Source organism: Engraulis encrasicolus, chromosome 3 (assembly GCF_034702125.1).
Source record: "Engraulis encrasicolus isolate BLACKSEA-1 chromosome 3, IST_EnEncr_1.0, whole genome shotgun sequence".
In the NCBI taxonomy this organism is placed as follows: domain Eukaryota; kingdom Metazoa; phylum Chordata; class Actinopteri; order Clupeiformes; family Engraulidae; genus Engraulis; species Engraulis encrasicolus.
The window spans coordinates 27,013,685-27,041,438 of record NC_085859.1 but is presented as its reverse complement, the minus strand read 5'-3'; the positions used below and the strand labels follow the sequence as shown (position 1 = coordinate 27,041,438).

Below are 27,754 nucleotides of genomic sequence, written 5' to 3'. Positions count from 1 at the left end.
CCCCCCCCCCCCCCCCCCCCCCTTTAACGCAGATTTCAGCACCATATGCGTGGATAGCTCCGGACATGCCGCAAGTGTATGTTCGCTACCCTAAAAGCAACTTGGTCTTGGTATGACGGTAGGAAAAAGTGAGCACAATATACCACATTTCAGCACCACATGGGTGGACAGCGATAAGGGGAGCGGTTAAGAGACCTTCGGAGTCCTGAGGTTGAGATTCAATGAAGTCCCCTTAGCGCTGTAGATGGCGGTAGCTCACGTCTTGCGCAAACAGATTANGCTCATTCGATTTCTCATCAACGCATGCGCATGCACATGCACATGTAGACAGCAATGCACTCTGGATGAAAATGCTGCATGATGCTTAGATTTCCTGTCCAACTTACACATTTCAGTCATGTTGCGTCGACGAAGTGACATGTCACATGGTGTCAAACTATCGCGGGATGAATTTCACTGCAGTTGGATCTTGCGGTTACATACCGCCATTCAGACATAGCGCCATTCTGACAAACACCGCCATTCAGACATACTGTCATTCCGACACTTTTTCATACCACCATACCGAGACCAAGTTGCTTTTAGGGGAGCGAGCATACACCCACCCTACTACTTCTTTTCTTTTTGAGGTGTTTACGCAAGACGTGCGCTACCGCCATCTACATCTCCAAGGGGACTTCATTGATTCTCAACCTCAGGACTCCAAAGGTCTCCTAACCGAAGGTCTCCTAAAGGGGCGTTCACCCGACATAAAGTGGATCCCGGAAAAGAAACAAAATGACGCATCTTGTTAGATCCACCTTCTTTGGTACAACTGACCCCTTTCTCCACACCCTTTGGCTTCCATGATCCCATGACCCTACCACCCTACCACTAGGCTCGGTCGTGACAAAGCAGTGCTGCTTTTGCTAAGCAGCGAGCATGCACACTTTGCCAGTTTGATGCATTGGGGTTAGAAAATCCTAAAATCCTAACCAGAATGCATCAAACTGGCAAAGTGCGCATGCCCACTGTCCGGCAAAAGCAGCACTGCTTCGCCACGAACGAACCCATTGCTTCTTCATTAAAAGTTTGTTTTGAACACACCACATGTTCCCCGGCCTTTGTCTGGTTTTCACACTGTTACCCGTAGGGCCTATCAGCCATACATGTAGAAATGCTTCAGCACTCTATGGATAGGTTTTCATTGAAAACTGTCTCACCAAATGATCACTCTGTGTAGCACAGTGTCACACTCACACAGTGTAATTCACCACAGCTTGTTCATCAGTAGTGAAACATTCTATAAGTAGTCCCCACACACTATTGTGCATTTCACAACACCAACTTTGCTATTGTGAGATGACGCCACCCAGGACTTTTATTCTGAAGTGGATTGAATCAGTTTCCAGGAAGCATCTCTCGCAAGCGCCTGTTCTGTACAATGTGACAACTGATGCATGTGTCAAAGATTCTCCTTGGAAGCGTCCCATACAGGGTTTGTGACCATGTTTGTTGTGTAGAACGTCATGCACATATCTGCAAGTCTGCAATATCTGCAAGGTATTTTATTTGGAAAGACACTGACACACAAAAGTAGTCCATTTTAGAGTCGTGTTTCGATGAATCTTCCTTTAAATTATGATGCATTTTCCAATGCTGAAAGTAGCATAATACATCAGTAAAATAAGACATTCAACCAAGTGTCAAATCACACATTTTGGTTATATAGTGTTACTTGAAGTAGGGATTATGCTCTGCGCTGTGTACGTGCACATACGTCCAAAATATATGCAGACTCTGCGCTCTCTTCGTCGTTTCTCCATCTGTTACATGTTGGAAAGTTGCGGGCATCCTGGAAGTCACCCACATCTTAAACCTACTGGGCTTGACTACGAAACAATGGCGAAAAGGACGATCAAGAGACGAATCTCAACTTCACCCTTTCGAGAGACAGAAGCGGGGCCAATGAATGCCACCAGTAAGCCGATCAAGCGGGTGTCCATTGAAGGGAACATTGGTAAGATGTTTGATACTTGCACAACATTAGCTTAGGCTACTCTGAATCTGCATGTTAAAGCTACGTATGGTATTTTCTGTGAATGACATCTGAGTATGTATGTTACTAGATAGGTCTACTTGATTGATTGATTGATTGATTGATTGATTGATTGATTGATTGATTGATTGATTGATTGATTGATTGACTGATTGACTGATCGATTGATTGGAATATGCATCTGACGTTTGCTGGTATTATTGCAATTAGAACTAGCTTCCATCACATGACTTGAACCCAATTGACTCTTCTAATGTGAGGCCTGCCGTTTTATTTTAACAGCTGTGGGGAAGTCCACATTTGCAAGCCTTCTTCAGGGAGCAGGCCAGGACTGGGAGGTCATCCCAGAGCCAGTCAGCAAATGGCAAAATGTCGAGGGCACATCGCAGGTAAGCCAGGTCAGACTGCACCGGAGGAATCTCCCAAAATACACTTCCAGGATAGTGAGTGGGTGATAACTGATAATAAGCGCATGTAGATGCCAAATTGCCACTATGCAATATAAGTTAAGTGGGTGATTATTAGGCTGAGTGCAGAGATGCCAAATTGAATTCCCACGGTGCAAATGTGGAAATATGCACTTGGTCAAAAGATGAAGCCATGCTGTAAAACAGGGGATACTATGTAGTTACAGTGTTATTTCTTTGTCTGTCTACTGAATATTAGTAGTGTGGTACTCTAGGTTTGGGGTGCTGTGGTGGCGCAGTGCGCCAAGGCATCCCATCCCATCCTACAGGCTTGTGTGACGGAGGTCATCTTGCACCTGTTCACCCCCCTCGGGGATCGAACGTGCGATCTCGTCAACTACAACGGTCCGGCAATGGGAGACACAGTACGATACCGCTGGGCCAAGAGACTAGTCTCTCGGCCCAACGGCACGAGACTGTATGAGGCTATCGGAGGGAGGTTTACCAACGTTCCACGCCAACTCTGTGCTAGTTAGCCTCCGTTACACTTGCATGCCTATGGGTAACGTACCAAGGTTCGAGTCTGACCTGGGTCATCTCCCAAACCTGCCCCATCCACAGACCTAAAGTCTAAGGTCTGTGACCCCGTCTCTCTCTCCCCATTTCACTTCCGGTCATCTCACCAACTGTAAAAGTGTGTTTGGCCTGAAAAGTACTTATAATCCCCTGGTCTTCTCCCTTTATATTAATCTACCCCCTCTGCAGCAGAGTGCCGTGAGTAACCTGTTGGAGATGATGTACGCGGACACTCCGCGCTGGTCCTACACATTCCAGACCTTCAGCCTCCTGAGCCGCCTGCGTACCCAGCTCCAGCCCCCTCCTCCCCACCTGCTGCATTCCACTGACACACCTGTACAGGTCTACGAACGCTCTGTTTACTGCGACAGGTGAGTGTTACCTGTGTGTGTGTGTGTGTGTGTGTGTGTGTGTGTGTGTGTGTGTGTGTGTTTCGCGTGCGTGCGTGTGGCTGTAACACTACATGTGCTGTTGCTGTTGCCGTTAATGCAACAGCTGCTGAGTGGTGTGTGTGTGTGTGTGTGTGTGTGTGTGTGTGTGTGTGTGTGTGTGTGTGTGTGTGTGTGTGTGTGTGTGTGTGTGTGTGTGTGTGTGTGTGTGTGTGTGTGTGTTAGCCTGATTATCATTGACTTTCAAATCTCTTTGAGACTTGGTCTGACCAAGAGCATAACTATTAACATTTCCAAAACGGTTGACCCGCCTCCCTTGGTTTTCTACTGGTTGGTTGCTTCCCGTCAAAGTGGGAGGAGTTCCCGATTTTTCCGGAGCTCTGAAACGATATTTGTATTGCTCCTGGCCTGACTAGAAGCAACGCTGATGGCGTTGCATCACTAGCAGGGCGCGGCCTGTCTATGTGTGTGTAGCTCAGTCATATAAGCATTACTTGCCATGCAAAATGTGTCAGAAGTGCTCCTATCTATCAGCAGATGTACCACTTCATGCAGGTTAACTCGTATTATTAATCATGCTTATCACTTATAACCATGTTCTTGGAATACCCCCCAGGTATATTTTTGCGCTGACCATGTTTGAGCTGGGCTGCATCAACGCTACAGAGTGGGCGGTCTACCAGGACTGGCACTCCTTCCTGCTGCAGCAGTTTGGTACTCTCCTGCAGCTGGAGGGCGTCATCTACCTCAGAGCATCACCAGAGGTGGGCCTAAGACATAGGCCGTTTCCCAATGTCTAGTGCAGTGTTTCCCAACCTTTTTTGTCCTGGGTACCCCCTAAGCCATTTTGTCATATGACATGTACCCCCTCGCCCTCACTCATGTTCTGTTGCTCTATCCCAATGTGACTACAGTCAATGTATTTGTTATTATTACATTTTTCCGCGTACCCCCTGAGGTGTGCTCGCCTACCCCCAATGGTACACGTACCCCTGGTTGGGAAACACTGGTCTAGTGTATGAGCCTTGGAAGTGTGTCAGCCTAATTAGTCACGCCCAGTGATTTGGAAACTCCGCAGAGTTCACCAAAGACTATCCAATCACTGGCCGTGATTACGAAGGCTGATACACTTCGAAGGACGCACACTAGACATTGGGCCATAGAGTGCTTTCCAATATGCTGACTCCTGTCCTCAGCCTGTGATTGTGGCCTCGCATTTCGCTGACGCTCCGCCTCCTTGGAGAAAGCAATAACATTTCCCCGCTGTCAAGCCTAGCCACAACAACAACTTTTGAGAAAATGACATTAGAATTGCGCTTTTGCAAGATATTAAAATACACTTCTGTCATCGGTGACGTCATCGCGAGGCCACAAGCATACAAGGGAGCAAGGGGGGATGGCAGTCTGTATATTAGAAAGCACCTATAGACACTTATGCGCTTGTGCGCGCGCACACACACACACACACACACACACACACACACACACACACACACACACACACACACACACACACACACACACACACACACACACCCACACACACACACAGAAACAGCCCCGCCATTGCTATTCTTATGGAGACCTCCTGTGGACTCACATGAAATTACAATTATCTCTCTCTCAGCTGCAATCAAATGTCAACTCCATCAAATGCACTCCATTTGATTTGTGCAATGTGTGTGTTTTGTACTAACGTTTTCCCATGTGTCCCTGTAGACATGTATGGCACGGTTAGGGAAGAGGAATCGAGAGGAGGAGAGAGGGGTGCAGCTGGATTACTTACAGAAACTCCACGCGCAACATGAGCGCTGGCTAATAGACAAGACTACTGTGTGAGTATACACCGTATGTACTGTACATATTCACTGGTGCTTTTGGATTTGGGGGAATGCAAAATATGGCTATAGTCGTACAGTTTTTCATCTTTCTGCAATTCTGTATACAATATACAGACATTTACAGTAGTTTGTGTTCACGCAAACGAAATGGTGTCTCACAGTTCAAATTAATTACTGTATCAACAAAACCACATACAAGTAATGTATGGCATTTTTCATATGCAGAACTCTCGCGCACAGCTTCTGAATATTGTCCACTTAAAAAAAAAAAATATATATATATATACAGTGCCTTCAAAAAGTCTACACACCCCTCCTCAAATGTCAGGTTTTTGTGATGTAAAAAAATGACAGAAAGACAAATAAATTCACAGCTTTTCCACCTTCAATGTAAACTATTAACCTGTACAATGCAATTGAGAAACAAGCATAAAGCTTTAAAGGGAAACAATAGAAAATAAAAAACTTCAATTAACATGGTTGCATAAATATACACACCCTTAAATTAATACTTAGTTGCAGCACCTTTGGGCTTCTCTGGGCTATTCCAAAACCTCAATCTTATTCTAGATAAGCCATGCTTTTGTAGACTTAGACGTGTGCTTGGAGAAATTGTTGTTCTGAAAGATTAGTTCCTCTGCATCTTCACCTTTCTACCAGGGGGCCGGAGGTTTTGTGCCACTACCACGGCCCCTGTGGAAATGTTTATAATTCCCTCCTCCCTAATGAGGGCCCCAGTTACAGCTGAAGAAAAACAGCACAAAAGAACAATGCTGCCACCACCATACTTCATGTTAGGTATGGTGTTATTGCGGTGATGTTTTGCGCCAAACATACCCTTTTGAATTATGACCAAAAAGTTCAATCTTGGTGAGGTAAATTTTGCAAAAAATACTTCTGTAATCTCCCAAATGCATGTGGGAAGATGTGTTATGGTCAGGTGAAACCGAGGTTGAACATTTTGGACATAATTCCAAAAGGTATTTTTGGCACAAAACATCACCGCAATAACACCATACCTAACGTAAAGTATGGTGGTGGCAGCATTGTTCTTTTGTGCTGTTTTTCTTTAGCTGTAACTGGGGCCTTCATTAGGGAGGAGGGAATTATGAACATTTCCACAGGGGCCGTGGTAGTGGCACAAAATCTTCGGGCCCCCTGGTAGAAAGGTGAATATGCATAGGAACTAATCTTTCAGAACGACAATTTCTCTAAGCACACGCCTTAATCTACAAAAGAATGGCTTCACCAGAATAATATTGAGGTTTTGGAATGGCCCAGACAAGCCAAAGGTGCTGCAACAAAGTATTAATTTAAGGGTGTGTATATTTATGCAACCATGTTAATTGAAGTTTTTTATTTCCTATTCTTTCCATACAAAGCCTTATGCTTGTTTCTCAATTGCATTGTACAGGTTAATAGTTTAGATTGAAGGTGGAAAAAGCTGTGAATTTATTTGTCTTTCTGTCATTTTTTTTACATCACAAAAACCTGACATTTGAGGAGGGGTGTGTAGACTTTTTGAAGGCACTGTATATATATATATATATATATATATAATCGTTTCATTTAATATATATAATCGTTTCATTTAATATAATATAATATATATACTGTATATATATATATATACTGTATATATATTAATTTTATTATTCACTATAAAATATAAATCAGTGCTACTGGTCAGTCTCCTTGAGTATATGTGTACGATAAGTTATTCAATAGCCAACTTTAATGTTGAAATAATTATTTATTTAGAAAATGAGAAAATAGTGATTTACAAATTAATATGTAAAACACAATGAAAAGGTTTCTGCCTGGCAGCGAGGATATGCACCCAAGGCCAGTTCATCCTAGCCTGATTATCATCGACTTTCAAATCTCTTTGAGACTTTGCAGTTCCCAAATGGCCTCCTTTGGTTTGCTAATGATTGTTTGATTCCCAACAAAGTGGGAGGAGTTTCTGTATTTGCGGGAACTCAGAAAGTACTTGCATTGACTCTTGACCTGACTGGTAGCAACGCTGAAGCTGTTGCGTCACTAGGAGGGCACGGCCTGGCTAAGTTCATCCTATTGTTTTGCTCTACTGTCACTGCAGGCTTCACTCTGAGGACCTGAAGCAGCTCCCAGTGTTGGTGCTGGACGCAGGGGTGGAGTTTGAGAAAGACCCAAAAGCACAGCAGGCATTGATAACACAGGTACACACACACACACACACACACACACACACACACACACACACACACACACACACACACACACACACACTTCACTATTATTCACTTATTCACTAACAACCTAGAGAGAGACTTTCATTGGCATACATAGCCTGTTGTCTGATAACAGCATGTTGTCTGTTTCTCAGGTGAAGGAATTCTTCAGATCGTTATGAAGAAGACGCTTCAACTCATCTCCACCCAACTCACCACCAGTGGTCAAGGAAAACATGTCCATTTAACTACATTAAAATCAGTAAACATTGTTACATGTGATGGAGGTGTTCCCACACAGTTCGTCTCCCTCGGGGCCGCGGACCTGCTACCTCGTCAACTACACCGGTTCGGGAATGAAAGGCACAGTACGAGACCGCGGAGCTTAAGGGCTGGACCGATAGCCCAACGCTACCGCACTGTATTGAGGCTTCAGGAGGGAGGTTTACTAACGTTCCACGCCACACTCTGCTAGTTGGCCTCCGTTACATGCACATAGAGTGTGTTTACTTTACCCTGCACCAGGCTACTGGCAAGTCATAATGTTACAGTTTCAGTCAAAAGTGTGTCAGCTGACCTGTTCTTTTTTATATTTATATATATAGAATAATGTATGTTCATCTTTGATACCTCATCCAATGTTTGTCAGTTACTCCTTGATTGTAATATACAAATTCCATAAATAAATATTGCTTTATTTATTTCAGGTAAAACTGTCATGTGCTTTGATTTACCTTCTAAAAGTTGGCTAGGGCATTGAGAAGAAAGAACTGTAGAAGAATTGAAGTCCACCGTGTAATCAGCAAAACTCATAGGCCTAATGAATAATGAGAGAACAAAAGCCATGTTGTTAGAAATTATTCCATAAAATATTTGGTTTGGACACACAAAAACACTCCACAAAGAGCCCCAAAAATTAAACCAGAGTTCATAAGCATTCATTTGACATGGCAAAAAAGTATGTCAAGAAGACAGTGAAGGCTTGACGAGTATGCAACACCATGCGTGCATTACCTGCATACACTTTGCTGGGCACTCATGGGTGCCATCTGGTGTTGACAAAGATGTTGATCACTGACAACCCAAATTTAGTCTTCAAAACCTAGAATTAGAGCGTAGGTAATATCGTGACATAGTGGATTATTTCGTTCCACCAAGAAGAGGTCCAAGATAAGTGCTGCACGCGCTGTTTTACGGTATTGACAGAGGATCCCTGTCAGCAGCAGCATGAGCGCATTGATGTAGAACTAATAGAGCACTAAGTTTTGAATCGCATAGAGAGCTATGTGATAGTTCTACTTGTCCATCTGAGCCACCGTACTTATCCACTACTAGAGCCACAACGCTTACTGCTTGCAAACGAGGAAAGCAGAAAGTTGGAAAACCTGTAAGTAAAATCTTCCGAATTTGACGGTTGAATAATTCTCTATTATTGCAGTGGAACGTGTTTCCGAATGAACGGTGTTTTTGTTTGACTTAGACAAAGCTAACGATACTCGCTAGCTCCATTGACATCCAGCGGTAACCTCAAGTTACTATCAACTCCTGTCACATTACATCAAGCTGTGATATAACGCATATTTTAAGCCAACGGTTTTCGAATAAGTGCTAGAGGCATAACAGGAGTCCCAGTGTTTCTCAAAGAAGGGACGTGCAGCAGGACCGTTGATTGTAGGACGGATAATTGCATGTGGCTGCATTGTGCCGGGGTAGGTAGCACATTAGCATGCACCTGGTGCAATGTTGACCTGTTTACATCGATAGCATTGTGCTAGTTGGTCACCAAGTTGGCGAGGAGCAGTGGATAGAATGGCAAAGCAGTAGAGGAGTGGACATTGCATTTCGTTATCAGGGTTTTTTAAAAGGCGCAGCTGAGTGAGAATTTGAGTGTATTTGAAAACGACATTGTTTTGTTTGGCTGGGTGAGTTTAAAGGGCCTTAGATGAATGCCAGTTGATAATGTGCATCAACATTCATCTGGCTTTTGTAGAATCACAGTTATGCATGTTTGGTTAAATGATTATCCTCATTCCTCACACAGCAGGAGGGTTGTTTCGGGTTTTTTTTTAAACAGTTTTGCATTCTTGACTGTCCATTTGGACTTTAAATCTGACTAAGCACAGGACAGGAGCACTGGAGTCCTCCTGAGCAAGTTAGGAATTTTGAATTGGGAAGCTGATATCCTAATGAGAGAAGACAAACCTCAATTAAATTCTTTATTCCAGACGTAGGGGGATTCATATCACTATAACATGATTTCAAAAGTCATCCAAACTATAGCCAGGCTGTAATTGTAAAGCTTGAGAGCCATGTTTGATTATGCCTTGCATGCATTGCTGTGCCGTGGTTGACGACAACATTCTGGTGTGTGTGTGTCTGTGTCTGTCTGTCTTCAGGTCCTGCAATTGAAAGATGGCATCCGCAATCATCTCAGTGCCTACCACAGCCTCCCGCTTCGCACTCCTCCAAGTGGACTCTGACTCCGACTCGGACTCCGAACCAGGAAAGAAGAGCGGAAAGGGAGGAAAGGCCGGAGCAGGGAAGTCACAGGGTGGGAAGGCGGGACAGAACAACGACAAGAAGAAAGAGAAGAAGAAGAAGAAGAAGGGCCAGCAGCAGAGTGAAGCAAACGAGGTAATCTGAGAGAAGCTTAAATAGGCGTAATTCAACTATATGCTATCCTGTCATGTTCTCTCTCAACCTTTCGTCAGTCATTGACTGCATTTATACAGTGCCGCTTGAAGGCATGTGAACCCTCCAAACATGGTCACTTTTTTATTTAAAACATTTAAAGAACCTTATTTTACAGACATCCAAATCCTTTGTAAAGCATACTTTACAAATACTGGGATAGACAAAATATTCAACATGTGCACAAGTATGTGAACCCTTAGCAGACAGTTCCTCCTTTGCACCCATTACTTCGTCCAAACATCTTGGGCGTGTTGGGCGCGCATGCACACTTGCCTTTTGCTTCACTTGCTTGCAGTTGCTTATCCCCGTTGATGCTCGTCTGCATACTGCTTCTGCGGTGACACCCTTGAACTGGTTGGCCAAAAGTTCTTGTGTGTGTGTGTGTGTGTGTAGGTGCGTTGCCCACATCCCTAAAAAAGTTTGCAGTCCACCCCACTTCAGCTCCTCCTTCCCACCTGTCTCCCCAGACCTTACACGTGGTGTGCCACGTAGATCAAACTGCTCATCATCTCCTGCAAATTTGTGGTCGAGTAATTGCACTGTGTTTTAATACCACACATGTTGTGACGACAAGTTCTCACTGAAGTACTTGGCAACGCTGGACAAAGATGACAACAAAGTGATTGCATCTAATGACATCCTCCCAACGTTGAAGCATGGGGGTGGACGTGTAAAGCTCTCTCACCTGGCTGAGCTCTGCAAAGAGGGCACAAATCCCCATAAGCAGATGTGAGGGACTGGTTAGAGCATAGAGAATACGTTTGGACAACATGATGGGTGCAAAAAGACGAAGTTTGAAGAAGGCCAGACGGCCGAAACATCACTTCATTAATAAAACATGGAGCAGAGTGTGCAGCATTCTTTTCATTTTCTTAAACATTTGTATGCTCAGGAAGCCAGCAACTCAAGAAAGATTTATTGGTGTGCGATACCTCTTTTTTTTTCTTTTGCAAAAAGAGGAGCCACAAGCTGCCAATTGAAGGGTTCTCATACGTGTTTCCTGGTCCTTCCCAATCTCTGTAGAACCCTACTCATCATGTTCCGTCTCTCTTACCGTCCTAGCAGAAGAACAGGGGTGTAAGAGCCCCCCTTAATACTTCAGCCATAACTTAACGTCTTCAACTTAAATACTTCAGTGTCTCACTGATTCCTCCCACATTGGTATTTTACTATACTCGACCAGAGTCTATTGTGTGATCCTTGAAAGTTTTTTTTATTCTCTTCTTCTTTCAACATGCATTTTTAGTCACGGGCAGAAACTATACACCACTTTGTCAGTGAGTCCGTCAGCCGGGAACCACTTTAGTTTTTGGAGAGAGTTTTTGCGTAGCGTACAGTAGATCTGTTGAGCTTATTGTATCTTTAGGTCTAATTAATACTAGGGTCATTCCACGCCAAATCAACAAGAGCCCGCGCACTTAGGTCTCAAAAAATTCTGAAAATATTACTGAATGTACCCATGGTACTTAAGAGAAACACTGTAAATTTATTTGAATGTAAGATGTATACTCTCCGTGTTACAGCCAATTTTACTGGGGGAAGGGGGTGCCCATTTTGTTCACACTCTTTTTTTTGTCAAAGTTCACAAGCCCGTAGCTCAAGAACTAAACCATGTAGGAAGCTCAAATTTGGCATGCTGGTACATAGATAGGAATAGTTTCTTGCAAAACTGTCAGTCTTGGTCTGTGTGATCTTGCGTCGTCATAGCATTCCCTCAAAGATGATACAAATTGTACTGGAGTTTTTGGCTGTGCTCTGTTTAGGCCTTCAGAAGACATATTTGTGCCCAACATAGCCTCATGATTTTCCCCCCTTGTAGATACAAGTAGAAACACTCCCATAAAAATCTATAAATAGAAAGGAAACCCCATCAGTGTTTGACCAGAAGACCTCACAAGCCTGACAAATCATTTTGGGTGTCATTTTCAGAGCACCAGAACACCTTGTGGGATTGTCCATAGATTTTTATTTTATTTTTTTCTTCATTCTCCATGAAGTCTTCTTTTTAAAAATGCTAATGAGACTTGTCTTATGTGATGTTTTCATTTTTAATTTCCACCCTGAACATGGGCAAAATGCAAAAAGAGAGCAACATGATTTCGATAACATTTAATGTAAAGACTAAATAATCAAATGCAAATTTTGCCCAGACATGATCACCCAAGAGTCCCTGTGCAGGGGTGCAGGTATCCCTTTCAATTTCAATGATTTCAGGAGCGTTCAATGTGGGAGCAGGTTCGCACACCAAAAGAGACAGTAGGTCAGGCACAAAGAGTCATGTTGTTACTTTTTTTGACCAGCAGATGGCAGCGGAAGAAACGCATAGAAAACATATTGCTCTCAATGTGCAGGTTTCCCATGTTCAGGTTGGAAATTAAACAAGAAAACATCACATAAGACAAGTATCATTGGCATTTTTAAAAAGAAGAATTCATGGAGAATGAAGAAAAAAATAAAATAAAAATCTGTGAACAATCCCACAAGGGGTTCTGGAGCTCTGAAAATGACACCCAAAATAATTTGTCAGACTTGTGAGGTCTTCTGGTCAAACACTGATGGGGTTTCCTTTCTATTTATAGCTTTTTATGAGAGTGTTCCTACTTGTCTCTACAAGGGAAAAACATCAAGAGGCTATGTTGGGCAGAAATATGTCTTCTGAAGGCCTAAACAGAGCACAGCCAAAAACTCCAGTACAATTTGTATCATCTTTGAGGGAATGCTATGACGATGCAGGATCATACAGACCAAAACTGACAGTTTAGCAACAAACTAGTCCTATCTATGTACCAGCATGCCAAATTTGAGCTTCCTACATGGTTTAGTTCTTGAGCTACTGGCTTGTGAACTTTGACAAAAAAAGAGTGTGAACAAAATGGGCACCCCCCCTCCCCCAGTAAAATTGGCTGTAACATGGAGAGTATACATCTTACATTCAAATAAATCTACAGTGTTTCTCTTAAGTACCATGGGTACACTTGGTAATATTTTCAGAATTTTTTGAGACCTAAGCGTGCGGGCTCTTGTTGATTTGGCGTGGAATGACCCACTAGTGTTGCACCGATACCATTTCTGGCCCCGATACCCGATACCTGGCTGTGCAGTCTCGGCCGATACCGATATCATACCGATACCGATTCCACCCTATTTGAAATGTATATATATGAAGGGCTGTATTGCATACTACTTGGATGTAAAATCATCATTGCATGACTGCTGCCTACCTTTATGAAACAGGAAAAAGACTAATACAAAGTGAATCCAGCAAAATGTTTTATACTTTTTAAATACCTCTATGAAATAACTAATTTCAAGGCTCTTTAAGTGTCATACAAGCTCCTGTAAATGGTACTTACTTACTTACTTAGTCCTTGCTGTGCCTAGTGGCACAGAGGACAAGGACAAAGGATCTCCACTCATCTCTGTTGTTGGCCTTTTTCTCAATGGTGCTCCAGTTAAGGGATCTCTCTTTCATTTCACTTTCAATGGTTCTCCTCCAGGTTGTCTTTGGTCTCCCTCTCCTGCGCTTTCCTTCTGGCGTCCATCGAAGTGCCACTCTTGTTATGTAAATCTCCCTCTCCTGTAAATGGTATCGGCGCCCTAATTGTTGGTACTCGCCGATACCGATACCACAATTTTAGTGCTGATCCACCGATCCACCGATACTGGTATCGGTATCGGTGCAACACTAATTAATACATTTGTTAAAACTCTGGCACCATGGTCCTGCCGTGGCCAACAGGTAGGGCCCTCGTCTGCCATGCGGCCGACCCAGGTTCAATTCCCGGCCTGGGTCATTTGCTGAGCCCACCCCGTCTCTCCCCATTCGCTTCCGGTCCACCTCTCAAACTGTCCTGTTATAAATAAAAGACCAAAAAAAAACCTCTGCCACCATACATGCTGTCTGCCCACAGCAGGTCTGCCTCAGTCTTAATAAATGTGTGCTGTATGCAATGTATGATTTGTGCAATGTGTAATGTATTTGTGTATGCCACTGACTGTATATCTTAATTTCCTCTGGGATCAACAAGGTTACTGTAATCTACTTCTCTGCTCTACAGCTCAGGAACCTTGCCTTCAAGAAGCTCCCCCAGAAGTCCGGCTCCGCGCCCTCCAACCTCACGCTACAGGGGCTGGCCAATGACCTGCTTCAGCCTGGGGCCCTGGGCGGGAGTGGAGACGCTGTCCCCCAGGAGGGCTGGCAGCAGTGGAAGCAGAGAGATGAGCAGGTAAACTAAACACCTGAACAGGGCTGTGTTTCTCGAAAGTGTAGTTGTTAGCCAGTTAGCAACTTGGGTAGTTGCCAATGGGAAATTGCATTGCGAACAACAAGTAGCTAATGTAGTTAGCAACTATGGTTTTGAGAAATGCACCCCTGATGTGAAAAGTGTAATTAAATAAATATCAATTAGATAAATTATTTAACTTTTCTATCCTCTCTGGCTGAGTATAATTTTCAGGTGAAAGCCATGGAGAACCATGGCTAGATGCTTAAAATGTGCACGGTCATAAACTCAAAGCACAATTTAAAAGGCCATGCCTCACTTTTGCGCAGTTCCCTCAAGATTTATATTTGTTTGCCATTTCAGGCAGGTCAGTCTGGATCCCTGTTTTGCTGTATTTTTACGGATTGGCCTTGACAGTGTAACACAACAAAATAACCACAGCTATGCGCCTGTAGTGCTTCATAGTTTCCCATTACCAAAACACTGAATGTTCATTTGTTGATTTATCTCCTTTCTTTTTTTATTGAGCAGGACATTTCTACAGCATTATCTACATATGAACCAGTGTGTATTTTGTCTGCACAGAGAAGTTTTGTAACAAATTCTGTGTCTACCCCAGCTAACTAGTGAACTTTATGAAGCTGACCTAGAGAAAGCACTCATCCTCAGCAAAATGGAATTTGAAGAGCATAAACGGGTGAGTTCAAAATGCACAATGATATATTTGTACAAAAACACGAGACTTATTGTATGCTGAGTGGGTCAGAGTGAACAGTGTTTTACTTTTGAGTAAAATATCTACTAACACAAATTTACTTGGGTATAAAGAAATTGTTTATTGTCTAAATGGATTGTTGTAATGGCTCTCAGAACTGCATTTTTTTGTCTGCTAGGATGTGGTGACTACAGAGCAGGCGTCACCAAAGCCCAAGAGCTCCACGGGCAAGGAGAAGAAGAAGAAGAAAGAGCAGGGCAAAGACAAACGCCCCACCGTCTCCCTCAAGGAGTTCCAGACAGAAGGCAGCATAGGTGAGAGAAGACTGACCTGCTTGGTAGTCTTACCACAACTACAGTCAATATTGGCTTTATTCATTTCTTCAAATGCATGTTGTTTGTAAACACACAAATCCAAAAGAGTTTTCCAATTGTGGGGATGGCGTAAAATCTTGTTCTTTTGTTGTTGTTGTTTTTCTCATTTTGTCAGTCATGAAAAAACGTTTTCTCTCCACACCCAGTGGCACAACCAGTTGATTTTTCTGATATTCGCACTGGTTTATTTGATATTAGAAGATGCTCAAGTTTCAGTCCGCTGACCAGCGTTGTCTCCTCTCTTTTCACAGATCAGATGACGAAGCGGCCAGAGAAGGAGGTTTGTACATGTTGCGTATGTCTCACCACAACATTTTACTTGTACTTTTGAAGTATGTTAAGTTCTTGTGATCTCATTTGGCTTCGCCTTGCTGTGAATCCATCTGTAAATTATGTCATTTTTCAGTCGATAACGCTCTGAATATCGTGTGCATTTTTGTATCATTTTGGGAAAATATCCTTTGATCACCACATTGTTGTGCTCATGGAGGATGTGATTCTGTCTGTCTCGTTAGGAGCCCAAAGCTGCCAACCCGACTCCGCGTGATGACAAGTTTTTCGACAAGCTGGAGAGTGAGGTGAGCCAGATCGTCCAGAGAGACAAGCGGAGGGAGCAGTTCTCCAACAGCGCCGGCCAGGAAGTCAACACGTCCTCAGAATATGAACCGGTGAGACCCTGTACCCTGGAGAACCCATTTCACACTGTTACAGCAACCCAATACTGAAAGAAGATGTAGACCTAAACTATACCTGATGGGCAATAAACTTTGAACAGCGACTAGGACTACTGTCCTTTCTGGGTTTTGGCACCCAGGTACTTTTATTTCTGGAGAAGTGAGGTGTTCTATGATTTTATTAATGGTTACAATAGTGTGTGTGCGTGTGTGTGTGTGCGTGTGTGTGCGTGTGCGTGCGTGTGTGTGTGTGTGTGTGTGTCTGTGTGAGTAAAAGTGCTGATGCATTCAGACTTCCTCACCAATCAGTAGTAGATGAAGAAAATCAGCAAGGGACCAACTAAATTGACATATTTTTTTCTAATTGTTTTGCTTTTTTGAGGATAATGACTCTATGATGTTGGTAATGGCATGTTTTATGTGAAATCATCCTGTCCTGCAGGATGTGAGAAACGAACAGTTGAAGTTTGAACTGGAGAAGAAAGATGAAGAGATCGGCCAGCTGAAAAAGATCATCTCGCAATGGGAGGTCAGAGCAGAATAATGCACTACATGACATGACACTTGCAATGTGGAGCAGAGATGCTAAACTGATCTCTTGAGGAATTGCAACAGAGGAGTCAAAAGGAAAAGTAAATTCATGGTCTATCTACAACACTAGCGCATGCTATTACGTAGTTGTTACACCATTTACTCCATTGTACCCAATGAGGTCAATAGACTGTTTTTACTGAAAAACACTATAACCTTGCAAGAACCCACCACAAACTTGATCCAACCATCACGGGGTCACCTGATCGTAAGACAAGTACAATATCTACCTGTAACTCAGATAAGTTGCCCGTGTTGGAAGGAAAGGAGAGTTTCTTTTTTTTTTTTTTACTCTTGACACCTTTGGAAATCAAGGTGTCGTCCAGCAGCATATATGCTTCATATTCACCTAACACACGTTGAACAAACCCAACATGTCAAACAATAAATGTGATGTAACGAACATGCAATGTAGACTGGTTTATTTTCAAAGTGATATTTGACATCACTAGTGCACAAAGGGTTTTTTGTAGAGATGCACCGGATCCAAGATCTGGATCCGGTTCCGGATCCGGATCCGGCAGGATAATAGGGTTTTTCACAGGATCCGGATCCGGATCCGGTTCCAGGATCCAGGATCCGGTAGCCGAGGCTTTTCAGTCAAAATAGTTTGAGACAACATGATAAAAAGGGCCCACGTGTGCGAGTAGGCTATGTGTTTCAACCCTTTCGTAGGATCCGGTATCCGGTTCCGTATATGGCAGGATCTTAAGCAGTGTATCCGGTATCCGGCAGGATCCTAAAAATCAGGATCCGGTGCATCTCTAGTTTTTTGTTGTTCTTGGAATATGCCATGAGCCCATGACGTAGTGTTTTATAATCTGATGTAATGGTGGGCTAATGAGATGGCCACATGTGTCTCCTCAGGGGAAGTATAAGGAAGTGAAGGCCAGAAACGCCCAGCTCCTCAAAATGCTCGGACAGGGCGAGAGTGAGTATGGCAACACACACACACACACACACACACACACGCACACACTCCATTACTATTTGGACCCTCCTGCTGACTTTCTCTCACTCACTCACACACACATACATACACGCACGTTACGTCATTCATTTGTGAAGATCAGTGCTTACCAAGACAAAACGCATCGCTCAAATTATTATGGTACAAAGTGTTGTGTCTCACACATTTATACACATGCAGCAGCACTGGCCTGTCACCAGCGATGTATCAAGTGTATCAGGGATACCCATTGCATCACCTTCTCCACACGAACACATACTTACTTACACTTTCATACAGTGGGGAAACTCCCTGAACTTCCTGTTTTATTGTCCCTTCATCTGTTGACTGCTTTTCCCATCCTTGCTTTCCCAGTGAAAGACAAAGCTGAAATATTGCTACAAGTAGATGAGCTGCTAAACATCAAAGAAGAACTCTCATCAGAGGTAGGTTCAAATGCGAACATTCAATGTTTATTAGGTGTCAATTCCAGGTTCATAAAGTGAAAAGGCCTTGCCACAGTTGCCTTCCAACACTGGCGAATTCATTGACTACCCGGTCGACATGTCTTGAGTTGGTTTATGTTCACTTTTGGGTCCTCATCCATCTCTTTATTTCCCCTCCATAGGTTTCAATGTTGCATGCAGCATTGGAACAGGAAAGATCAAAAGTGAAAGAGTTGCAGTCAGATCAACCCAAACACCAGGTACGATAAGACAAGATAAGAAAACATTTTTACTGACCTGCAAATGAGTATACACCTGTGTTCTATTTCTGAAAGTCTGTTCATAAGATGCTTCAAAATCACGTCACTGCACCATGCATCCACACATGACAAAAGTAGCTATTAGTATGGCGCATATTATGCACTATAATGAAGTTTCAGAGCAATGTAATTAGAATTGAGTGACTTGCCCAAAGTAGGCTCTAACATATGGCCCTGGCCATCCACAAACTAGCACAATCTCAACACTCAACATTGATCTGAGATTCAGATGTCTTCAGACGTCGTCACAGCATGTAGTGCCTGTTATCTCATCCCGCTTGGGCATTCTGCCATGGATGATGCTGTAGGCTGTAGGGCCGGTTTATCCTGAACTTTCTATGTGCCGGAAACCAAGCATTGACATGTCATGGATTTACTTTTTTTTAGCTTTCTAATTTTGCTATCTTTTCATGGCTAATTGTGATGCATTTAATGTATTTTTTACGTAAAGCCATATTAATATATTTAATATATTTTTAAGAAAGCCATAGTTGTACTAAATTGTAAGATTAAGGTATAATGTCAATTAGGGCTGCACGATAGATCGAAAATGTATCAATATCACGATATACACGTATCGCAAGAGTTGGTTTTATCGTGATGCCTATTTTAATTTTTCAGCCAATTTGGTGAAAAGGTTAAAGGTGTTAAAAAGGTTGACATTTTAAGATGATGCTGTATATTAGCCTTTTTTTTCCTGAATAAAAATAATGTTGGAAATAAAACATTGCTCTCACTTGTTTCATACATGATAAAGTGTAGAATGGCAAGTAGAGAGGGGAAAATATATGTTTGTATTAAATATCGCGAGTAACATCGATATTGCGATATACAGTCATGTTATCGTGTATCGCATATTTTTCTAATATCGTGCAGCCCTAATGTATTTTCAAGTCAAGATTTGAAAATCGATCACGATCAAGTAAAACCATCTCTGTGAATGATGATGATGACGACGAGTGTGATGATGGTGTGTTTGTGTGCATGTGTGCGTGTGTGTGTGCGTCCCCTTGCATGTTGTGTGTTTGTGTTTGTTTCTGTGTGTATGTGCAACTGTGCTCTTCCCTCATTAGATGAAGCATGAAGGCAGGGTGAAGATCAGCAAGGTATCAAGAGTTAAGTCAGATCAGCAGACAGCTACTGTGTGTTTGCTAATCAAACACACTTTCCATGTTCAAGTTTTTTAAATATCAGAATATTAATATAATAATAACAAGACCGGTTAGTGTTAAGTATTTGAGACAGTAAGAGTTTGGATTAAGAAATAGTGAGTCTGAAAATCTGGTGTAAGTATGTGGCTTATAATCTCTCTCCTGTTTCTGAGACTTTCATTCTCAAGGAGGTCTGCATCAGCATCAGGGGTGCTGCAAAGTGGGGAAGAGATACTGTAAGTTCAGACCAAGCGTGGCAAAGGTCGGAAAGAACGGTGGGAGTAATTGACTTTGTATTGAGGAGCGTATTGTGGCCACCAAAGACATAAAAAGACAAGTTAAACTTAAGTGAATTTTATGGCAACAAGCAATGGCACTGTTCTGCAGCAACAAAATGTCCACAATGTCCCTAACATCCCTCAAAAATGAGCTGATCAATGGTGAAATATTTATGTCATTGCCTCTTGCACTTTTGCCACGTTTGGTCTGTAATAGCAGGGTTCCTCTGGGTTAATGCTTTTGCTGCGTTTGGTCTGAAAACAGGATGATTCTTACTTTAGGGCCAGGAACTGAGAGAGTGACCTGTAAGGGGGCAGTAATAATAGGCTATTACTTGTGCTTAATATCTGTAATTCCTCATGGGGTCAGAGATTTCTAGTGGCGCACCAATTTGGCCTCATGGCAGAGTTGAAGGATTTTGGGTCCATATCAATTCGTCCATATCAATTCGTTCCTCCCACATTTCCTCAACCTCCTTTGCGGCTTGATGTCCTCAATGACCTCTGAACATAAAGTTTAAATATATATATATATATATATTATTCCGTATCTTGCAAAAACATAATTCAGACGTTACTCTGTCATTTGCAATTATGATCTTGAAATCCCAAAAAAGCTGCCTTGATCTGCTTGACTTCAGGGGAAACCTTTATTGTTTCCTCCATGGAGGGGCAAGGACCAAGCTAACAGTGGTGTAGGCCAACAGAAATGATTGACTGGAGGAATGTATTTGAAATGGACTCTACACACACCTGTATTGGTAGTGTAAGTAATTTTGTGTTTTTGTTGATTCCAGGGCAACCGGAAATCAAAAAAGAATGCGGAGGGTGATTAGCGACGGCCATCCCTGATCCCCTCTCAAACCTTGGAAGAGCAACCCATGAAGGAAAACGACACAAAACACAACACACCCAACGACAAGCGCACATGCGTACTTTCTCCTCTTCAGGGTTTCCCCATTTCTCACGGAAACACTCAGTGTTCTGTTCATTCCCCCTCATTCCCCCTTTTTTCTCTGTTTTCAGCATACCTGACATCCTTAAAATGTTGGCATGTTTCCTCAACATTTACTACTGCACTGAACGATTTTGTGGATGTGGGATGTTCAATCCGACAATGCCTTGTAAAACTGTAATTGTAAAGAACTGATTTGGACTTTTTAAGAGGAATGACAATGTTCCAAGGATGAACTTGTCATCTCCCTCTGTTGGCAAAATAATGCCATTACACCCCCACTAAGCAGCGAGGGAGTCACTACTGTTATGTATGAAGAGGGGGGTCATGCACACTTTTAATAAAAGCAACTTTTTTTCAGTGGCATAGTCTCCGGTTTCTTGCGAAATTGACATTAGGAAAGCATAAATGTTTGTGCACCTTTACCTTGATGGCTGATCAGAATGTTTTTTTGTAATGCTGTTTTGTTTTAATTGGAACCATTCAAAGAGGCCTTACAGACTTTTAAAAAAATGTTTTACTGTTATAGGCCTACCATTTTAATGTTACAATTCAGGCCTAATAACTATGGAGATGTAGAATAATGGGTAGATAATCTCGTCCCTGATTGACCTGCGAATGCGCACCAATGGCGTATCGGTGAAATAAGCCAATAATTAATCAAAATCATAAATCTTTAAAGCATGTGATCGACTTCAAATGTGGTGCAGTGTTTCCCATACATTGAGGAAACTATGGCGGCCCGCCATAGTTTAAATTTGGCCGCCATAGTTTCCCGAAAATGTAAAAAAAAAAAAAAAAAAAAAAAAAAAAATTATTATTTTTTTTTTTTACTTTTTTTTTTTTTTACGATTGCCGTTTTTGTTAAAAAAGATTTGAATTACGATTTCCTTCGCAGTTTCCTCCTGGAGGAAATACATCCTATAGAGAAAAACACAAGTGCCTAGTCAAGTTGTTACCTCCGCCAGGAGGTTATGTGATGGCCCGAATTTGTGTGTGTTCGTCACGCTGCTATTACATGGCCTGCCACAGGGTGCGCAAGGACCACTGAGGAGGAGCCCTGAGCAGCACCCACTTACTAACTGGCGTACCTTCACGCAGCCACCTTCACGCAGCCACACCGGGGCAGAGCATTGAAGTGAAATGCATTAGCCTACCGCAGTCAAAATCGCTATCCAAAAAGCAGCCTTAGCTACAGCCTCGCAGATCGTTTAAGTTCACAATGCTGTCACAAAACATTCATATAAAATGAAGCTCAAAGAAAGGCGCGCGCGAATTGCGTTAGTCCACGGTGATTTGCTGCTTCCCAAATCACCGCGCACTGAAGCCATCAGCATTACAAACATTCCATAGACTAGTTCCTAGACTTCATAACGAATGAACGCTGGAGATGCGGCGAACAGTGATTTTCAATACGAAATAGAGAGCAGGCTCGGGTCAAGCCACAGCGCCAAGACCTATCACAGGTAGGAGGAACTTCTCCAACAACTGTAGTGTCGCCGGGTAGGCAATGATTCCCCCAGTCGAGTCGACATGTCTCTCGCTAAGCAATTGCGTTTGCACCACAATGTTGGTGTCGATATTGCAACGATATTGCAACAGCTAGAAATTTTAGAAGTGGATTTACCTCTCAAAAAGTTTGTTTAGCCTTACGAAATAGCCCAAAACAATAACTGACACTCCACAACCATCCATGCAGCCACTGGATAAGGGGATTCTTGCACATTTCATTCTGATTCAATAAGTGAACGGCTCAAAGTAGCCACAGTGTGTTGTCTTGTTATTACAAAAAAATAGGCCTATATATATAATAATATAATATAATAGGCCTATTACTGCGCGTTGGGGACCGCTGCACTACTGTAGAATATGTAGGTCTACTACGGGTGTTGGCCAATGAAAATTGTGCTTTTTAATTTGTATTTTGTTTTAGATGGTAGCCTAATGAAAGGCATGCTGCCAATCATCAACAATGTGACTATGTAGCAATGAGCTTCAAGGCTTAAGTGCATTTGCAAATCACAGAAGGCATAGGCTATAGCATGAACAATCACTTTGCCAATAAAACATTCAAAGGTGAACTAAACAGACCACAGCTAGAGGACATGAAAATGATAAAAGAGACAGTAGAACTATAATTTGGTTACGACTTGACGGTTCAATTACCTGAACACAAATGCTATGTAGCCTATAGGCCTAAATGCATGAAACCACATCATGACTCCACTTATGTCCAAAACGAACTGAACTTCCTTGGCGGAGGTCTGCGTTCTCTGAATGCATTTCTAGTTGTAGTTAACTTCGGTTTGGGAGCAATAAAAAAAACCTTCAGAGAAGGGACAGTTGGGATGAGTTTACTAACACTCCCCAGGCTTTGTTTTACAGTTGTAATTAGTTAGGTGACAGGCCTTCATTGATAAGGCAGAGGAGACATCGGGCTGCATATAGGCTAGATATTAATGTGTAATGAATGTGAATATACATAAATGTGTAATATGTTGTTCAGCCCTTTTAATGGGAGGAATTTTGAAAAACTGGCCGTGACCAGCACCCCTCATGTAGAATGTGTACGCCTATGTGTGTGTGGGGAAAAGGCATAGCCTACCCTCTTAGACCCTTTTTGTTTATGCGTTAACAATTTCACAGTAATCTTAAATTCTTATCTCTGCTCCTATTTTGTTTTATTATTTTTTTCATTACATAGACCCCTGCATGTGTATTATGTAGCCTTTTTTCTCAAAATATAAATGGCTGAAATGTAGGCCTAGGCCTATAGTTTCTCCATGCGCCAATGTCATACTGTACTCATTGTTTTGCCATTTTGCATTTACACTGCGCGAATAACACCCCACCAAAAAAAAGGCCCGCGTGAAAAGACCCCGACCCCATCCCCCCCCCCCCCCCCCCCCCCCCCCCGACAAAAAAAATCCGGCTGCCCCCATAGTTTCCAAAATTTCTGTGGGAAACACTGTGGTGTGTGTCCTTTAAATTCATTAAATGCTTTTGTGCGTTGCTTTTTCCACTCGAGGGCTCGGCATGTTGTCTGCTTTAGGTCACCATTCTGGAACGTAATTGCGTGCTGACTCTTACGATCACTGATTGCCGAAAGGGAAGAGTCAGTTAAAGGATGGAGTGAGGGGAGGGAGGGAGGAAGAGAGATAGAGGGGTCGTTATCCAAGTCGTATGACACGACAGCCCTCCTCACGCTGGCGACAAATGCTGCCTCTTCGTGCACAACCATTTTCGGCACCAGCCAGACGCACCGTTACGAGTTTTTCCCCCCACACCAAAGGATTTGATATGCGTTGTCGGAGACCATGAAAATGCTTCGATTTCGTAGTCCAAGCCTCCCTTCCCTCGATCAGGAGATCCAGTGCACGGTCCGTCTTCTGGACGACTCCGAGGTCTCCTGTAGTATCCAGGTAAGCTATGTGCGACCTTGCTTGCTCTCCAGCGTGGGTATTGCCAGTCTGCCTTCATGAAGGCTACTGCTTTTTTGTACAGTCTTTGGCGCGAATCACTTACCGCTGAAAGGATGCGCCTATGTGGCTACCATTAATCTATATTAGCAACGAAATGCAATTGATTTGGGCACGCATGGTTGGCCAAGTTTGGCGCTGCTGAGAAACATGTGAATACGACGTGTCCAGCACATCAAATTTTTGCGTTGTTTACTCATGCCGAATGGTTTTCCCGGTGGCAATTCATGCCGATAATCCCTATTGCAATCGGGTTGTATCTTGTGCAATAAACTCGTTTGCGCGTTTAATCTGTTACGTGTAGAAATTGCACAGCCAGTTTGAGCGTGGATGTATTTCATAATAAGCAGAATTGATCAAAATTCAGTTTCATGGGCATGGTGAAATGGGCCACCGTGGGTAACGCATCAGGGACATCAATGGAACTGGAAGCAGTAGACCAGTAAGAGGGGTTCGAATAAGTTGACTTGACTGTTGGTTGTGTTTTTAAACTTTCACTGAGGGGCAATGTGAAACGAGGTGGTAGACCTTCCCTATTCAAAGTATCCCCAACCACTCAAGTTTGGCATTTGATACTTGGGTCTGTAATGTCATGGAAGCAGCACCACCGGATCAAGGCGCTTGACACCTGACAAGTGCGGCCAAGTTGATGGAACAGATGCTGGTCGGGTCAAGGGAACTGTTCTTTCTACATGCACTCTTTAGTTTCTTAAGCGCAAACAGATCAATTGACCGATAGGTTTATTGGTTGTTTAGCCTGGCACATTTTGGCTAATTAAAATAAAATGCTTATTTTATTAACACGTTACAACAACAGTAGCCTAGGCCTAAACAATGAGGCAGGCCTAAGAACTAGAATAAGGAAACATTGTAGCCTATATTTATGATCTATAAAACAACAAGCACAACAACATCTGCCACACCTCAGATTGAGAATCAATATTACGACCCTTGGAACTACACAGATAATTGTGCAATAGAATTTCACACAACATTTCTGTTGAATGTGCATTACTGTATGTAGGCCTACTGCATTATGTTTCCCCCTCTCTGGAGAATTGGAAAGTGCTTTATGCTTTGCCTCTGAGAAGGTGATTTTCCTTTCCGGGGAGCCGGAGGGGAGTCCTTGTTCGCCGCTGCCTGTAGCCGAGAGCATGATTGCCTGTAGTGGTCCCCATCACACTAGGGGAGACGGGGCCTCCCTGCAGCCGCTCACCACTTTACTAGTCATGAAAACACTTTCACAGAAACCTTGCAAATCTTTTTTTCCTCCCTAAGTGTATGATTGATTCCAATGTTGTTTGTACAGTCAAGCATCACACAGAAAAGACTTTCAAAGGAACCTTGCATGGTATTTCTTCCTAAGTGTGTGATCAATTCCAATGTTTCAATCCAATGGTCAAATCCCAATGTACAGTCACTCAAAAATCACACATAAAACACTTTTCATGGAAGGCTTGTTGTTTTATTATTTTTTATTTCTACTGAAGTGTATGATTGATTCAAACCTTGTTTCATGCAGCCAAACATCACCAAAAAAAAAACATGTATCCGTATTTAGATTGGAAGTGCCTTTGTGAATTGAAAGCAACTCTGTTGCTGTTCTTGAAGCTTTTAGGTAAGTCGGAGACAGGCTGAGTGAGTCAGCCCAGGCATGTGTGTCCTGTAGGCTACAGTTCTCGTCTGTGTAAAGGCTGGACTGAAAGGGGCAAAGATTTGTTTTGTCATATAAATTTTGCAAGTCATCATTTATGGTTAATGGCCTCATGTTCTGTGATGGAGTTTGGATGCATCTTTCATGAGGACCAGCGGAGATACTTTTCCACCTTCCATCTGCGCTCCCTTCTTCTCCCTCTACTTCTACTTCCTCTGCTCTCTTTCCCCAATCCAATACGCTCTACAGCCACCCTCAGTTTCACACTCGCCTGCTGCTGCTTCTCTTTTTCTCTCTCTCCCCCCATCTGTCTCCCTATCTATCGCTCTTTTTCTTTTTCACTTTCCATCAGAACTCTCTTCTCCTTCTTGTCTCTATTTCTTTTCTCTCCTCAAACCAGTAGTCTGACCACACACACTCCTCCGCCGCTGCCTCTCTCTCTCTCTCTCTCTCTCTCTCTCTCTCTCTCTCTCTCTCTCTCTCTCTCTCTCTCTCTCTCTCTCTCTCTTTTTTCCGCTTCCCTTGGCTTGTGCACTTAGCCAGGACATATTCGCCATGAGGAAAACATGAATATCCATATCGAAGGTGGTGTTCAAACACTTTGTCAGGCAACTGCATGCACCACTCGCAGCCAAACAAGACCGGCAAACACGCACAAAGTCCATGTGCCATTTCTTCTCTGAGGCTTTCTGCTTGCTCTGTAACATATAGAAAAGTGAAGGCAGACTGCTTTTAACAGCAAATGTGTTAGATTACACAGGCAAAGAAATCCAAAGCTCAGAATTCACATGCTGGCCAATTCGCAAGCAGATTTATTTACAATTTCTATTAATAATTTTTTGTAGGTTGTGGCCCTTGACCTTAGTCAGGTCACGTACAGTCTATTCATGTTTCCTCATGGTCGGTATCCTTGCATCAATGGTCTGTATTTTATTCTTCGTGACCATACACAAAATTGCTGTATCCCTTTCCTCCGAGTGTAGGCTACATTATATACACTACTTAGCTTGTATTACAATACTGGACCACGTTTCCGGCCGCAGAGAGCCGTTTGGGGCCTTGGTGTCCTATTGGGTGTCTTTTTGGCGTGTCGCCATGGTCCTCTCAGATTCCTGGACGTCTGCCCCGCCTCCTTAGCCTCTCTCCCTGTCAGGTTAGTCTGTGTGGGCGTTGTACTTGTACAGTACTCACTGGGAATGCTGGGTTCACTGGAAATACCTAGAAAGCTGAGCAGGGGTACTGGTCTATTTTTTGTTTGACTTTTTAAATATTATATTGGGAATGCCTAGAAAGCTGAAGAAGAGTGTTGGTGTTTTTGCTTTTTAAATTTTACTTAACTGTTATGTTTCTGCTCCTGTACACATGACATTTTACATTGAGTGACAGTTTTTAGAAGGAACTATGTCAAGGAAGACAATTTTTCATTAGGCTCAGATATTATTATTAAAGAGAGACTGTATTAAATCAGCCTCAAACAAGCTTTCATAGGTAACTGAACAACACGATCTGTGTGTGTGTGCGTGTGTGTGTGTATGTGTGTGTGCATGCGTGTGTGCATGCGCACCCACGCGTGTGTGTGCGTGTGTGTGTTTAAATATTCATAGAGGTTCCGGTGACGTTTGTTTTGGAGTGCTGTTCCATGTCTGTCATTTTAACTTAAAATCACGCTATTGTGCGTAGGGCCACAGTGGCAACCAGAGGCACAGACGAGCCTATCCACATCCACATCCACTTCATACATAATGAAACTACATGCACTCACATAGGAACAGCTGTGAAACAAAAGG

The 27,754-nt window shown here is 42.9% G+C and overlaps 3 protein-coding genes across 9 annotated transcripts in view; all 3 read left to right on the top strand.

Annotated features, from left to right (window-relative positions):
* Positions 1 to 1,406: 1,406 nt before the first annotated feature.
* On the top strand, positions 1,407 to 8,177 carry dguok (deoxyguanosine kinase). 4 transcript variants are annotated; one of them, XM_063194402.1, is made up of 8 exons: positions 1,407 to 1,542; positions 1,824 to 1,999; positions 2,321 to 2,427; positions 3,211 to 3,392; positions 4,027 to 4,174; positions 5,130 to 5,245; positions 7,353 to 7,452; positions 7,620 to 8,177. In XM_063194402.1, exons 1-8 carry the CDS (start codon positions 1,436 to 1,438, stop codon positions 7,644 to 7,646), a joined length of 963 nt encoding a protein of 320 aa, XP_063050472.1. In that variant the 5' UTR covers positions 1,407 to 1,435; the 3' UTR covers positions 7,647 to 8,177. The 4 variants fall into 4 exon arrangements, with proteins under 4 accessions (XP_063050472.1, XP_063050471.1, XP_063050473.1 ...); XM_063194401.1 differs by having other exon boundaries at positions 2,321 to 2,436; XM_063194403.1 differs by having other exon boundaries at positions 1,407 to 1,999.
* Positions 8,178 to 8,596: 419 nt separating this feature from the next.
* On the top strand, positions 8,597 to 21,197 carry gkap1 (G kinase anchoring protein 1). 4 transcript variants are annotated; one of them, XM_063195099.1, is made up of 13 exons: positions 8,597 to 8,851; positions 9,861 to 10,098; positions 14,217 to 14,384; positions 15,001 to 15,078; positions 15,275 to 15,410; positions 15,722 to 15,750; positions 15,986 to 16,138; positions 16,587 to 16,673; positions 17,603 to 17,666; positions 18,060 to 18,130; positions 18,313 to 18,390; positions 19,524 to 19,556; positions 20,677 to 21,197. In XM_063195099.1, the coding sequence occupies exons 2-13, from the start codon at positions 9,877 to 9,879 to the stop codon at positions 20,713 to 20,715; spliced, it is 1,158 nt and encodes a 385-aa protein (XP_063051169.1). In that variant the 5' UTR covers positions 8,597 to 8,851; positions 9,861 to 9,876; the 3' UTR covers positions 20,716 to 21,197. The 4 variants fall into 4 exon arrangements, with proteins under 4 accessions (XP_063051169.1, XP_063051167.1, XP_063051170.1 ...); XM_063195097.1 differs by having other exon boundaries at positions 19,524 to 19,565; XM_063195098.1 differs by lacking the exon at positions 8,597 to 8,851 and adding an exon at positions 8,954 to 9,173 and having other exon boundaries at positions 19,524 to 19,565.
* Positions 21,198 to 24,143: 2,946 nt separating this feature from the next.
* Positions 24,144 to 27,754, top strand: part of frmd3 (FERM domain containing 3) — a 92,230-nt gene continuing 88,619 nt past the window's right edge. The window contains exon 1 of the mRNA XM_063195096.1: positions 24,144 to 24,256. Coding sequence (XP_063051166.1) covers positions 24,152 to 24,256 — 105 coding nt within the window. The 5' untranslated portion in view covers positions 24,144 to 24,151. The remainder of the gene's footprint in view (positions 24,257 to 27,754) is intronic.

Coding starts and splice junctions, on each gene's coding strand:
- dguok (XM_063194400.1), top strand. CDS start 1,732: ATGCTCTGCGCTGTGTACGTGCACATACGTCCAAAATATATGCAGACT. Junction 2,000..2,320: donor GTCCATTGAAGGGAACATTG/GTAAGATGTTTG, acceptor TTATTTTAACAG/CTGTGGGGAAGTCCACATTT. Junction 2,482..3,210: donor CAAAATACACTTCCAGGATA/GTGAGTGGGTGA, acceptor CCCCCTCTGCAG/CAGAGTGCCGTGAGTAACCT.
- gkap1 (XM_063195097.1), top strand. CDS start 9,877: ATGGCATCCGCAATCATCTCAGTGCCTACCACAGCCTCCCGCTTCGCA. Junction 16,674..17,602: donor AGATCATCTCGCAATGGGAG/GTCAGAGCAGAA, acceptor GTGTCTCCTCAG/GGGAAGTATAAGGAAGTGAA. Junction 18,131..18,312: donor AAGAAGAACTCTCATCAGAG/GTAGGTTCAAAT, acceptor TCCCCTCCATAG/GTTTCAATGTTGCATGCAGC.